The 12,879-nt window shown below is 42.3% G+C and overlaps 2 protein-coding genes across 2 annotated transcripts; one reads left to right on the top strand and one right to left on the bottom strand.

Annotated features, from left to right (window-relative positions):
• The first annotated feature begins 1,073 nt into the window (after window positions 1-1,073).
• angel1 (angel homolog 1 (Drosophila)) lies at window positions 1,074-5,554 on the top strand. The gene is made up of 10 exons (XM_034675485.1): window positions 1,074-1,185; window positions 1,679-2,545; window positions 2,659-2,894; window positions 3,001-3,070; window positions 3,162-3,604; window positions 3,749-3,890; window positions 4,010-4,120; window positions 4,232-4,265; window positions 4,564-4,727; window positions 4,802-5,554. The coding sequence occupies exons 1-10, from the start codon at window positions 1,089-1,091 to the stop codon at window positions 4,960-4,962; spliced, it is 2,325 nt and encodes a 774-aa protein (XP_034531376.1). The 5' UTR covers window positions 1,074-1,088; the 3' UTR covers window positions 4,963-5,554.
• Window positions 5,555-6,784: 1,230 nt separating this feature from the next.
• On the bottom strand, window positions 6,785-12,103 carry vash1 (vasohibin 1). The gene is made up of 7 exons (XM_034675592.1): window positions 10,945-12,103; window positions 10,559-10,647; window positions 10,079-10,135; window positions 9,648-9,722; window positions 8,989-9,370; window positions 8,391-8,500; window positions 6,785-8,178 (listed from the first exon to the last, which is right to left on the bottom strand). The coding sequence occupies exons 1-7, from the start codon at window positions 11,164-11,166 to the stop codon at window positions 8,106-8,108; spliced, it is 1,008 nt and encodes a 335-aa protein (XP_034531483.1). The 5' UTR covers window positions 11,167-12,103; the 3' UTR covers window positions 6,785-8,105.
• Between the last annotated feature and the right edge of the window lie 776 nt (window positions 12,104-12,879).

The following is a 12,879-nucleotide window of genomic DNA, read 5'->3' as shown; positions in this document are numbered from 1 at the left end:
TTCCAAATTACCTTGCATGCTGTCTGCCTATGTGATCACATGTATAGATTAATGAATGAATGAAATACAGATCCAGAGTAGATCCACAGTCACGAGAGAAGAGCAGAATGTTATCTATGGTGCAGGGGCGAGTGGAGGAGGAAAATGTAGAGGTGTGTGGTGACTGTTTCTTTTTTAACATAATTTGTAACACGTTACAATGACACAGTGACAGGGGTGTTCATTAACCACAAGAACAAACGGAGGGAATGGTTTCTCCTTCTATTTTGAGACATTAGATGGGCGTAAACACTCTGAGCTTGTCAAACAGTTTTATTCAGATTGAATGCTTGATGCATGTACACCAATGTCTTAACAAGATCACTTTATTTGGCGTCCATGAAAACATTGAAGTTGGAACCTTCAATTAGAATGACTAGAAAAACTGCAAATGTATACATAGCTACTGTTTCTTTCCATCCAACCCCTACTTGAAATGTAGAATTATACTTTATTTTATGTTCTTTTAATGTTATATGTATGATGTCTTAACCCTTTTGTATTGATAATGTTGTACTTGAAAAAGAACAATGCACTTTTGCTATTACAAACTCCAAATCAACATAAAATATTAGGACTAAAATATTTCAACTTGAGGCACCACTGTCAGCCACTGATGATAGATGTACAGTACACATTTCTGGGGAGCCTCTGTTGTTTTTGTGGTGAATATAGATCTCTGTGTACAGCTTGAGTGTATTTTCCCTCTTACTTACAGTCTTTTCCTTCTCATCCCCTCCCCCCACACATACTAACACTCTACATTATTCTGTTCTTCATACACAGCGGGATCTCTCTCACTCACTCTCTCTATCACAATTAGCTTTCTGCTAATTGATTTAGCAGCGACAGACTAATGCAATCAATACGCTACACGAAGAAGAAACTTCCAGTTCGAAGCATCCGGCATTGGGTAGAGAGGGGGTTAAAGAATCACTTCCGGTATGGACTTCCGGTATGGACTTCCGGTGTGGATGTTGTGGCGGCGCCATCTTGCCTGCAGTAGGGTGCCTCTCGAAAAAAGTGACCTTTCACATCCGTACTGCGAAATGCGCATGCGCACACTTCAGTGCAGAAACATGATTGGGAGCGTGTTATTTTATTTTCTCTACCCCTTATCCCGGTTCCTGACTGGCCGACACTCAGGTAAAAGTTTTCAAAGGAGACAAAACAATGAATGCATTCCACTTGTTTAGGTGCAAGGAGCTAACAGCTGCTAACATTGTGTTTAAGTTGTTGCTGACTGCGAAGTTTGTGTTGATATTTGTCAGGCGCCAGCTTGAGGTCGTTGTTTTAAACATACATTTAGTTACAAAGTCAATGCCACACTTTTTAATATGGTTCCTCAGTGTGAACTATGATTCATTTCGTTGTAGATACAGACACGTACGGGTCAATTGTTGTCACAGTTTAGCCCTCGTTAGCTCATGGAAACATGTTGGCGAGCACCTGTTTGTGTTTTTTTTTAGAGCGCACTTTTAAAACGCCCCTCATGACATCAGTCTTAGGCACCACGTGGGGCTGTCATTCTGTGGAGTTTGTAGAATTTAGGTTTTTCATTATTTTGACACAGGCTAAAGAGCTGATTGTGTTGACAATGAAAGCATCACTGTTTTCTGACGCTCATCTTGTTTTACAGACACCTCAAAAAAGGATCTCCCTCCTGCAGAGGTTGATGGCAAGGCAGTGTGGGATGGTGGTGCTATTACATACAGCAGGTTCACCCAGTCTCAGACTATCCCGCTGGACAAGTGGATTAGCTCAAGCAGTGGGACGGAGGCAGAAATTAAAGAACGGATGAAGGAACCAATCTCAGAGGTGAAATGTGTCACAAGGCCTGACATAGAAAAAGAAGAGCTGATGCCTGTGATGCATGAAGAAGTTCAGACGGACGCAGCTTTCAAGATGAATGATAAGCAATCTGCAAAGAGAGAGAAAGAAGAGGAGAGGAGGAATGAACAGCTTCATGACAAAGAGGAGGCTCTCCAGAAAGAGAACAGTAACATAACACATCACTTTGATGGGTATCACATCAGGGAGAACACAGAGGAGGGTACAGTTATTCTAACTGGGGACAACACTGCAGAGCAAAAACTTTGTGCACAATTAGAGAGTGTAAAAATGGAGGGGAGCATTGCAGAAACTACTTCTCCTGTGGGGGGAAATTTAGGGGAAACAAGGTTGGAGGATCCAGTGGCTCCAGTTGAGCCCAGCATACAACATACTGCCTGTGAGGCACTGGAACAAACACAAACACCGCCGGCTGAAGTAGCTGAGTGCTGGGATGAGTATTTACATCCTGCTGCTAATGAAATGCAAGGTGGGGAGATAAGTTCTTGTCCGAAGTTTGTCTACCCTCTCTCTATTGATGACACCCACCGTGATACACAAACTAGCTGGCACTTTCCTGCAGGACTTGGACTTGCAGAAGAAGTGTGCTGTCCAATGTTGCAATTTCCTGCAGTAAGCTATTATCCTCCATTAGAGCCGAACATACCCTTTCAAGGTGAGTATTTGATTTTCTCTCCATACTGGAAGTTTCATTTGTGGCCTTTTTATCTTCAAGTTTTCCACGGTAATGAAATTTGTCTAAACTTTATGTGTTTGTTTTCTTCTCAGTAATGTGGAGAGTGTGGGAGGAGGTGGATGAGAGTGCCTCTGCAGCAGGACCCACCCTTAAGCCCCTCCCATTCACAAAGGCCTCAATGGACTTTACTGTTATGTCCTACAATATCCTTGCTCAGGATTTACTTGAGGCCAATGAGGAGTTGTATATGCACTGCCCCCTAGAGGTGCTCGACTGGAACTACCGCTACAGCCTGCTGCTGGAGGAAATCCTGAAATGGGCACCAGATGTAAGTCAAACACCAGCTGATTTAAAATGGTACATACATTTGTCTTTTCACAATCAGAGATGCAAACGAGAATCACTTTTTGAATCCATCTTTCCCTTGTTGGTAGATTTTGTGTCTTCAAGAGGTTCAGGAGAACCACTACCATGGACAGCTTTATCCAGTCCTGTCTCAGATGGGTAGATCATCAGAGAAAGTACAGTGGACAAAAATGTTTAAGGACATTAAAGCAAACATTTACAACATGTTGTGCTCATGTCATCACTCTAGGCTACACCTGTGTGTACAAGCGACGTACAGGAAACAAGACAGACGGCTGTGCTACTTGCTATCGCAGCAGTCGCTTCTCTGAGCAATCAGTCACCCTGCTGGAGTTCTTCAGGCCTGACACAGAGCTGCTGGACCGGCACAATGTGGGCATCGTTTTGTTGCTTCAGCCAGTGGTCACCAAGGGGTCAGAGGTCAAGGCGAAGGGCTCGCTGCTCTGCGTGGGGAACACGCACCTGCTCTTTAACCCGAGGAGGGGAGATGTGAAGCTGGCTCAGCTAGCCTTAGTGCTGGCGGAAATCGATCGTGTGGTTAAGTCCTGTAAGGCCAAAGGTGAACACTGCAACATAATACTGTGCGGGGACTACAACTCCCTCCCCCACACACCTCTGTATCAGCTCATCACCACTGGGGACCTCTACTTCCAGGGTCTACCTGCGTGGATGGTGAGTCTTATACTCTGCAGAGTATAATCCATGTCTGGGAAATGTCAGGCTCTCCCATAAGACTGTGACATTACACTCTGATACTTATTGTCTGCTGTGGTGCTTGAAGATATAACCGCTGTAATTTCTGTTCACCACCAACAGATTTCAGGTCAGGAGGACCTGTCACACAAAGTCCTTTACCACAGACTGCTTGCTCCACTGTGGCCCAGCAGTCTTGGAATCACTGACAGCTGCCACTACTCAAATGACAAGAAGATATTAAAAGACCAGGAAGAGAAACCAGGTCAGCATGCTGTGTACCTACTGTTATTTTTGTCATCTTGATCTGAGGAACAAGTCCTTTTTGGTTTCTATCCTCTGTCACTTCACTTCCTTCCTTGTACATGTTTTGATCTTGTGTAGGGAAACATCAGTACAGCCACAGCTTCCTTCTGCAGCTGCGCTTCTGTCCAGCTGCATGTGTCCGTCCTCTAGACATGGAGCTGATCCCAGGTGTGAGTGACAACACACCAGGTAACATACAAAAGCTGCAGCGCCAGTTTTGTTGTTTTTCTCGCCCTTCACATCAGCTGATTGTTTTTACTGTAATAGTTTGAAAATCTGAACATTTCTTGTTGTGTACAGATGACTCAAGGAGAAATCAGCCTCACGATAAAAGGTCAGCTTGTCTTCACTGTGTTGCTTTTATATATGTAATATTTGAATTTCAGCTTCACGTTAGAATAGTGTCAGTTCAGTGTAGCGGCAGCAGGTTGAGACAGGGTGAAAGTCGAAGCTATTCTATTAATGAATAAGTAATTTAATCTCAGTTAATCATTGGCCATTTTGCTTATCCCTGACACACATGGAATAAATGTGTAATGTAATATAATGATATGTTCATGTAACAAAGGCAGAGGTAAAGGGTTATATACATGGAGCTATGATATGGTTTTAGTCCAAAGTTTGTGTCACAGTTTCAGACACACCATCAGTCATCCTTTCGACCTGGAGTCGGTCTACAAACACATTCTCCCAGGCTCTGGAAACCCAGAAGTAACGACCCAGCATTCTGAAGGAGCATCTACCGTTGACTACATCTTCTACACGCCGAAACGTGTGATAACTTCTGATCAAACAGGTAGGACAACCTGGCACAAAGGACAGTGTTTCAGCTCTTACTTTATATATTTGTCTGTTTGTCTTTTTTCACAGATGGGGATGACTCTACAAGGGAGGGTCTGAAGCTCTTAGGAACACTCTCTCTTCTGTCAGAGGATGTTTTATGGTCCATGAGGGGACTTCCTAATCACACATTCCCCTCTGATCATCTCAGTCTTGTTGCAAAATTCCAGCTGGACCTGAACGCAGCATGAAGGAGAAAGACCGGGTCGATTCAGAGATAAATGCCTGTTTGCAGATTTTTGTTCAAATGGTTGGTATGTTTTTTTTTTCAGAAGGAGTACCACTTTGATTCTGTTCTGAATCAGAGCTTTGTAAGTCTACGTGAGTTTATATTTTGCTAAAAAGAGCCAAGAAAAGAGCAAAATGCCAAAAACGTAGTCTTGTTCCTCGAGTTTTCATCAGATAGATGATACAGAGCTATGACTGAGATGACAAATCATTTGGCAAATCATTCTGTAATGATTCATTTAAAAAAAGGAAGCTCGTGATTGCTTCATTTCTTTATGGTGTAAAAATACACCTACATGCTCATTTAGATTTTGATGACTAGTGTGTCATGTTGTTATTTATATAAACTAATTTGAAATGAGAGTTCTATCTCTGATAATGAGCCAGTTCTATTTTTTCAGATGGACAAAAACAGAATAAATATTTTACATAACTTTCTGGCCCCTTCATTATTTTCATGACCCAAAGCAAAATGTACACCTTGCATGAGAATTTGTAGCCCTGCCCTGTATTTATAATGTATCACATTTAAATACACAAGCTCTACATCCTCCACTTACTGTCTGGCTCTCTGTGTGTGTGTCCTGCGTGGTTGAGTGCTCAGACTGGGACCTGAATGCCAGCTATGCCCCTCCCTACAACTCTGAAGCACTCACTTTGTCAGGGTGAAGATGTCTACTTGATGCGAGTGTGTGTGGTTGATGCATGAATAATTAATTTAGATAGTGTTCATGCATGATAGAGCTGAGTACAAGAGCTCTGTGTTATGTGTAGGCTATAGAAAACATGAGAAGATGATGCCCTTCAGTAGGATGTCTTCCGCTCTGGAAAACTGTCACTAAGCCTGAACATGTAAATTCAGCTTTTACATTCATCATGAGAAGTTCAAAAGTTATTATATATATTTATAAAAGGAGTCTATTTTTGATGCTTTTACCTCCCTTAAAGCATCAAATTAATGCAACTAAATGAACTAGGTCAGCAAGGTTTTCCCCTACAAATAGGTCATTATGCTTTCTGCCTTTGTATGCTACAAACACTGTTGGTGTTTGACACGACCTCTCTTCATAATTCAGCTAAAACATCAACACATTTTTGTTTAAAGGAGATCACACTTGCCTAGACGGCTTTACAAAAACATGCGAGGACAGCACCTCGCATGCAACCCTTATAGAAACAGGATATTGACCTCCACATGAGAGTGGTTCTACGCAGGCAGGTTTTCATTAAACGCAGCTGCCATTAAGCCTTATTAGCTGATTAGAGGAGCATCCGTCCGTTATCCACTGAGCAACACGATCAGGAGAACATCACACATGCTACCAGATATATGACTGGAGCAAACACTGGCAGAAACTGAACAAGATGAAAACAGGAAATGATAACAGTTTTTCCACTCAAAAAGCCGAGTCTAGATATTCTGAGACCTAGGTGTTGAAATTGTTCCATATGGTCTGACAGTTGGTTTTAAAACAGTTCAGCTGCACACCAAGGCTTTGGCCTCCCTTTTAAGGACTTGTTTGTGTTAAGTTTCCGTTGTGTAAACCTAACAAGGAGTGCTAGGACATCATCATTTGCCTTGGTGCCAAAAACTGCCCTTCAGCCAAGCACGTCCTGTGCTCAGTTTGAACTATTGGTCGACGGAAAGCTGGCACCCTTCCTCACCTCGCCTTACATCCAACCTGCCTGAAAGCTCATTAAAGAATCCATACAGGCTAAACACTGAATTTATAACAAGGTTCACAGATAGAGACACAAAACACTGTATAAAAGATGAAAGCATAATGGTGTTGCCACAATCATAGTGAGCCTTTATTTTGATCCTGTTCATCAACAGACTTTTGGTACAAAACAATTGTGTTATAGAGCATTAAAATGAAAGTGGACACCTACAGTACTGAACGCATAAAAGTGTATTCTGTGGCGAGAAATCCAAAAACAGTTTGTGGTAACTATTAAGTGGTCTACGGGTGATCACCAACACTGAAGGTAGTATAAAACGACAGAATCTGCCATAAAAAAATACAAAATGCAGATAAAAGTGCTGCAAACAAAGGTCTTCTCACCTTAAATGGAAGTCAGTTGTTGGATACCACTTAAGGCAAGTGAAATACTGGATAAAGGTGCTACAAATAAAAGCTAGAAACAATGTATTTATAAAGCAGCCATACAGTACATAAGAACTGACTTCCGTTACTTTACATGTGCACTGAACGCAGATGAGCTCTGTCAGCTGGATTGCCACAAATCACCTTGATAAATGTCACGACAGAGGTTCTCCTGTCTCTTATACTATCACTCAACAGATGCCCTCACCCTGTTTAACACACTTTTGTGCACTCTGGACTGAAAATCCAGTAATCAGTCCACATTTCAATCAGTGATGGTGAGCTGAACATGCTAGCATCTGGATACAAATTATCAAAAAATGTCCACCAATTCATCTTTTTATACTTATAATTTTCAGTATTTTGGAAGTGCAGTGTTGACTTATGAGAGTAAAGGGTTTGGATATAAAAACAAGTCTCTTTGTTCAGAAATTTTAAACAAGGCACAAGGGTAGTGGTTTGCAAACTAGTCACAACACAAGCAGTCGCTGCCCAGTGGAGCCTAAGTGGATTTAAAATCACATTACAAGTATTTGCACACTTACAGTACAACGATACAGATTGCAGACAAGCATTAAGAGCTTTTGTTGAACCTAAAAAACCCACAGAAAACGTATGATATGTCCAGTAGCACGATTATGCTGAGTGTTGGTCTTGCCCAGTGTTGGAGTCATATTTCTCTTGCAGAGTTGGAAAAACTTACCAAAATGTTAACAAAGTGATGCTTTTTTTTGTCCCCTTTTATTTATAATTTGGGAACCTAGCCAGCACCAATTACCCTCCACAGTAAGTGCTCCAGAAAGCCTTCAGTAATATAGACATGGGAACACTAAATGAGGCATTTGTTTTTAGAGGGGAAACTTGCTGGTGACCTATTCAGTGTTGCATCAGTGAATAGGCCAGTTTGTACAAAGATTTGAGCCTCAGAGTAATTCAATGGCCCCGTTAAGTTGTTGTTTGGTACCTTGTTACTTTATAAACATCTCTAGAGTTCTCCCTCAGACTCGAATCTGGTATCCATTCATATCTGTGGACGGTTTTTGCTCCAGAACCTTCTTCTCTCCGGAGGGACTGCAATAAAAACATCGCCCCAAAAAAAGATGAGACAATGAGTGTTATTCACATGAGAGGGAAAATGTGACTATTTCATGCACTATTTCAGGTCATGAGGCATCTGTGAACCCAACATTTTCCGATAGCTGAAAACATTTCACAACAGCGGCTATAAAATCTGTATTTTTAGAAGGGAATAAATTTATCTTTAAGCACATGATTAATCATACCGTCTTTCTACACGGCTGATCCGACGTATGGGGCTGTTCTGTCCTCTCAGGGGTGAACCCATGCTGTTTTTTCTGTCTTTGGTGGGAGAGGGGGGTGCAGGCTTTCCGATCTGCAAAACAGATATCACAAAAGGGAATCCAATCAAAAATTTCACTCTAGAGGAAGTTGACTGTGTCTTTTCTTTTTGCATGGCAGTTTTTTTTCTATTTTAGAGTACTGGCTGTAAAAGATCAGCGAGTGATGGACTGAGCCAGCCACGCATGAAGCACAAGCAGCAGAGTGAAGCCATCACATTAGTTTTATTACACACACAGCTCAGCGCCAAGGCTGCCTTCATTATTATAGCATGAGAGGTGATGAGAGAGCGTCGTTTGAGAGGCATCGCTCCTCAAACAGCAGGTCAACTCAGTGTCACTGCACATGAAGAGACAGCACGTCAAAGAAATCTAATAAGCAGTAAGGAGGGCGGCTGCTCTGCTGAGGACAAATTATATTTATCAACATTGTCTTTCATCCTGGAATATCTCTGTTAGCTTATCCTGGATGCAAAATGGGGCTCAAAGTTAGAAGAAACACAAGGATATGTTGGAGCTGTACCTTCAGCCTCATGTCCCGAGTGTGTCTCTCCAGCTCCTTCCGCAGCTCCTCCTTGGTCAGCTTGTCCACGTCAAGTATGGAGTGTTTCCATTCTATCTGCTCCACGCTGTGAGGATCATGGGACACATACTGACCGATCCTAACCTTCCGCAGCGTGTGCCAGTATCCTCTGTAGGCGCCTTCGAACTCCTGCACCAAGTCCATCAGTGTCTTAAACTCAAGGGGCTTGAACATTAGGTCCTCCCTGCGGCTGATGCCCAGAGCGCCGAAGCGTCCCCCGCTGTGCACTCCCAGCACGATGTGGTGGAAGTGGTTCCCTGAGAAGTGAGACTGAAAGCTGAGGGGGAAGCGCTCCACTCCAGGCATGCTGTTGGTGAGGTAACTTAGGGAATGTAGGTCAAAGAAAGTGACAACGATGACTTCTGTGAATCTTAAGACGTTTTAGCAAAGTTTGGAATGACAGTGTAGGTAAAGTCTGCCAAAAGACAAACGCACCATCAGGAGGAACATGTAAAACAAGCTACAATGAACATACCATAACATACACTTCACTTTCCTCTGAAGGAAATCTGTCTTGGACTTGGTCACTGCACACATTTAGGTCCTATGGATAAACAAGCATCATTTAAAACAATAATGATCTGCTGCTGTAAAGATACATCCCCAGGATCACCGCTTCCAGGCATTTGATTGGCAGAGCCTCCCGTGTCATCTCTTTAGCAATGTCCATCAACCTGTGCAGAAATAAACAAGAGAACAGCACTTTTACTGACTATGATAAAATACTGTTATTGATTTCATTCAATCAAACAAAAACATTACACATGAAGAAAACAAAATTGTTCCAGTAAATCTAATAAAGCTAGCACTGGAAAGCTGTGCCCAGGCCCCTGCTGCTTGCTGTGTTTGTTTCTTCTAACAAGCTTTTTGGCCACACCAGAGATGCATCTGCTCCACACACACCACGCATTAGTAGCAACGGCTAAGAAGCAAGAAATGTACAAATGTAATGGTGATATCCTGTGACATACACCTCTTTGAATCTATTACGTATGGTCAGTTTTGGATGAGAGATGGTAAATGTTCTTACGCAGTCAGTGGACGGCTCTTCTTGATTTCAAAAAACTGCGTCCCTGTGTGATTGTACCTGAAGGAAACAGTTGAGGTCAAAAAACGAGGGAGCAAATCTGCTTTGAGAGAAAATTCTAATCCGAGCAGGCAGAGAGACGACACAATCACTTAGAGTGCTTTGTGATATTCATAGGTTGTTGGTTAATTATGGATGAATTTCTACTCTGACTGAAAATCAAGCTTAATATAGAATATTCAGACAGTGGCCTACTTTCTTATGTTTGGCCCATTTTTATCAAAGTGTGTCAAAACAGTGGGTCAGTAGGATTAATATAATGATGTTGTCAGCATTATTCTTTCATTTTCATTTTCTTTTCATCCAGTAAGTGCTAAGATTAGTGTGCACAATTTATCTCAAACATGGTACTGGTATTATCACAGACCTCCATCCACTGTGGTGGTAACCAGATGAAAACATACCAACTTTGTCAAAGGATACTGCAATTCCCTGATGTATTTCTGTATGGCTTCCAGGCGCTGTGGGACAGTGGTGGTAGGTTGATATGTAGGCACACTCGGTACTGGAATCTGTGGGAGAAGGCATCCAAACAGCTGCATTAAACAATCCCAATACTCATAACAGAGAGAGAAATGTATGTGACTACGAATGGGAAGTTTATCTAGAATGCTCTTTAGCTTTATCATAAGGAATGAATAAAGAAGCCTATTCTTCTGAACATCCAGGCTATAGTTGAAAAAAAAAAAGATTTAGTGGGACATGGTTCAGTCATGTGGGACAGCATAGTAACACTGTGGTAGGTGGTAATTGCCTCTCAACTGTCTGCTAGGTTTAAACGCATGGTGTGAAAATCAATCACTCTTTACCTTGGGAAGGTCAGTGGCACCTCGGACCTCCTTCCCCAAAGTCTCACCATTGGGGTGTATTCGGGCCACATGGCGCCACATCCTCTCCCAAGTCTCCTCATCCACCGGGAGGCCTCCTCTGTTGACATAGAATGGCACCCCTCCATCCCTCAACTCTTCTTCACCTTCATCCTCTGGCTCCTCATCTCTCTCCTGCACACAGCTCACAGTGGCCCTCAGCATCCCTCCGCTTCCTCCTCTTCTTCTTCTTCTTCTTTTTCCTCCTCCAACACAGAGTCCAGGCACACAAACGTCCTGCCTACTGATGCCTTGGACCTCTCACTGGTTAATCTGCTCGCAGGTTTAAGCAGGATCCCATAACAGATGGCCACCTCATGACACCCAGCAGCTTATTGTGCCAGCAATGTCTCAACAACAAAAGTCAAAGCTGTGGTGTTTGAACATAGAGCTGATATGCAGTGATTCAGACTCACCTCAGTAGTTGAAGTAGCTAGTTATAAAATCAGATTTTATAGAAAAATGAATTAGTTTGCTTTAACTATTTAGCACTTTTGGTTAAATCTAGCAGGCCACCCAGTAATCACATATTAGTGTAGATCTATAAATAGAGACAATGGGGTGATTAAGCCTTTCGATATGTCGCTAATTACATGTCGGTTGCGGTTAAAGTTCATTAAAACGCACAGACACAAACCCGCCAATGTAACACTATCTGTCTGTAAGAGGATTGGCTCTCCAGACAACAAAGTATCACAAATTACTAATTCCCTGTACCGTTAGAGGTCATTCACCCCACAGAAATCTCGTAAAAATCACTGCTGGTGTAGATTCCCATCGCCTCGATTCCCCTCATACGTCCCGTTCATGTCCGTTACAAATCATCTCCTCCCAAGTCAGCCGGTTCATTGTTCATGCAGATGCTCCTCCTGGGTTCAGTTACTGCGGGTGGGATTCACGTCCAACGAGCTGCTCAGACACTCCCAGAGTTCTGCACACTGCGCATGCGTGCTACTTAGCGGATGATCTCAGCAGTGACAAATGCTGCCTTCAGGTGCTCCACGAGACGTGTCAACCCGCTTGTTACTTTCTCATATTCAAATGTTTTTGGTCTAAAACAGATTGAAAACGCATGGTTTTTGATCTGTTCTGAAGTTTACTTATCTAACTACGTAGTTAGGGTTTTATTTTGTTTGAACGGGCGAAAACAAATTTGTTATTTATTGAAATAGAACTAATTAAAAAAACTAAGCTCTAAATCAGCGGCAAGGCAAGGCAGCTTTATTTGTATAGCGCATTTCATACACGAGGGCAACTCAATGTGCTTTACATTAAAACATTAAAATCATTGGAGACATTCAGACAGGCATAAAAGAACATAATTAAAATAACAAATATAATATTAAAAAAATAGAAATATATTAGAAATTACATTAAAATTTTAATTTAAAGTGAGTTAAAATGAGCTAAGATAGGAAGGCAGTCTTAATCTTTGATTTAAAAGAGGTGAGAGTTGGAGCGGACCTACAGCTTTCAGGGAGTGTGTTCCAGATATGTGGTGCATAGCCTACTGACTGAACGCTGCTTCACCATGTTTAGTTCTGACTCTAGGGACTGAAAGCAGACCAGTACCTGATGACCTCAGAGGTCGAGGTGGTTCATACAGTAGTAGCAGATCAGCAAAGTATTTTCGGTCTAAACCATTCAGTGCTTTATAAACCATCAGGAGGATTTTAAAGTCTATTCTCTGACAGACAGGAAGCCAGTGTAGGGATCTAAGAACTGGAGCGATGTGGTCTACTTTTTTGGTCCTTGTTAGGACTCGAGCAGCAGCATTCTGTATGAGCTGCAGCCGTCTGATGGACTTTTTAGGGAGTCCTGTAAAGACCCCGTTACAGTAGTCTAGTCTGCTAAAGATAAATGCATGGACCAGTTTTT

The sequence above is a fragment of the Notolabrus celidotus genome, chromosome 22 (assembly GCF_009762535.1).
Source record: "Notolabrus celidotus isolate fNotCel1 chromosome 22, fNotCel1.pri, whole genome shotgun sequence".
Taxonomy (NCBI): Eukaryota; Metazoa; Chordata; class Actinopteri; order Labriformes; family Labridae; genus Notolabrus; species Notolabrus celidotus.
The sequence above is the reverse complement of the archived record's forward strand: the minus strand, read 5'-3'. Positions and strand labels throughout refer to the sequence as shown.

What these genes read in the sequence shown, in the direction of transcription:
- vash1 (XM_034675592.1), bottom strand. Translation starts at nt 11,166, where the DNA reads ATGCTGAGGGCCACTGTGAGCTGTGTGCAGGAGAGAGATGAGGAGCCA. An exon ending in AAATACATCAGGGAATTGCA is followed by an intron (nt 10,136 to 10,558) that starts GTATCCTTTGAC and finishes TGTTTCCTTCAG; the next exon opens with GTACAATCACACAGGGACGC. An exon ending in ATCAGCCGTGTAGAAAGACG is followed by an intron (nt 8,179 to 8,390) that starts GTATGATTAATC and finishes TTTTTATTGCAG; the next exon opens with TCCCTCCGGAGAGAAGAAGG.
- angel1 (XM_034675485.1), top strand. Translation starts at nt 1,089, where the DNA reads ATGCGCATGCGCACACTTCAGTGCAGAAACATGATTGGGAGCGTGTTA. An exon ending in GCCGAACATACCCTTTCAAG is followed by an intron (nt 2,546 to 2,658) that starts GTGAGTATTTGA and finishes TTTTCTTCTCAG; the next exon opens with TAATGTGGAGAGTGTGGGAG. An exon ending in AATCAGCCTCACGATAAAAG is followed by an intron (nt 4,266 to 4,563) that starts GTCAGCTTGTCT and finishes TTTGTGTCACAG; the next exon opens with TTTCAGACACACCATCAGTC.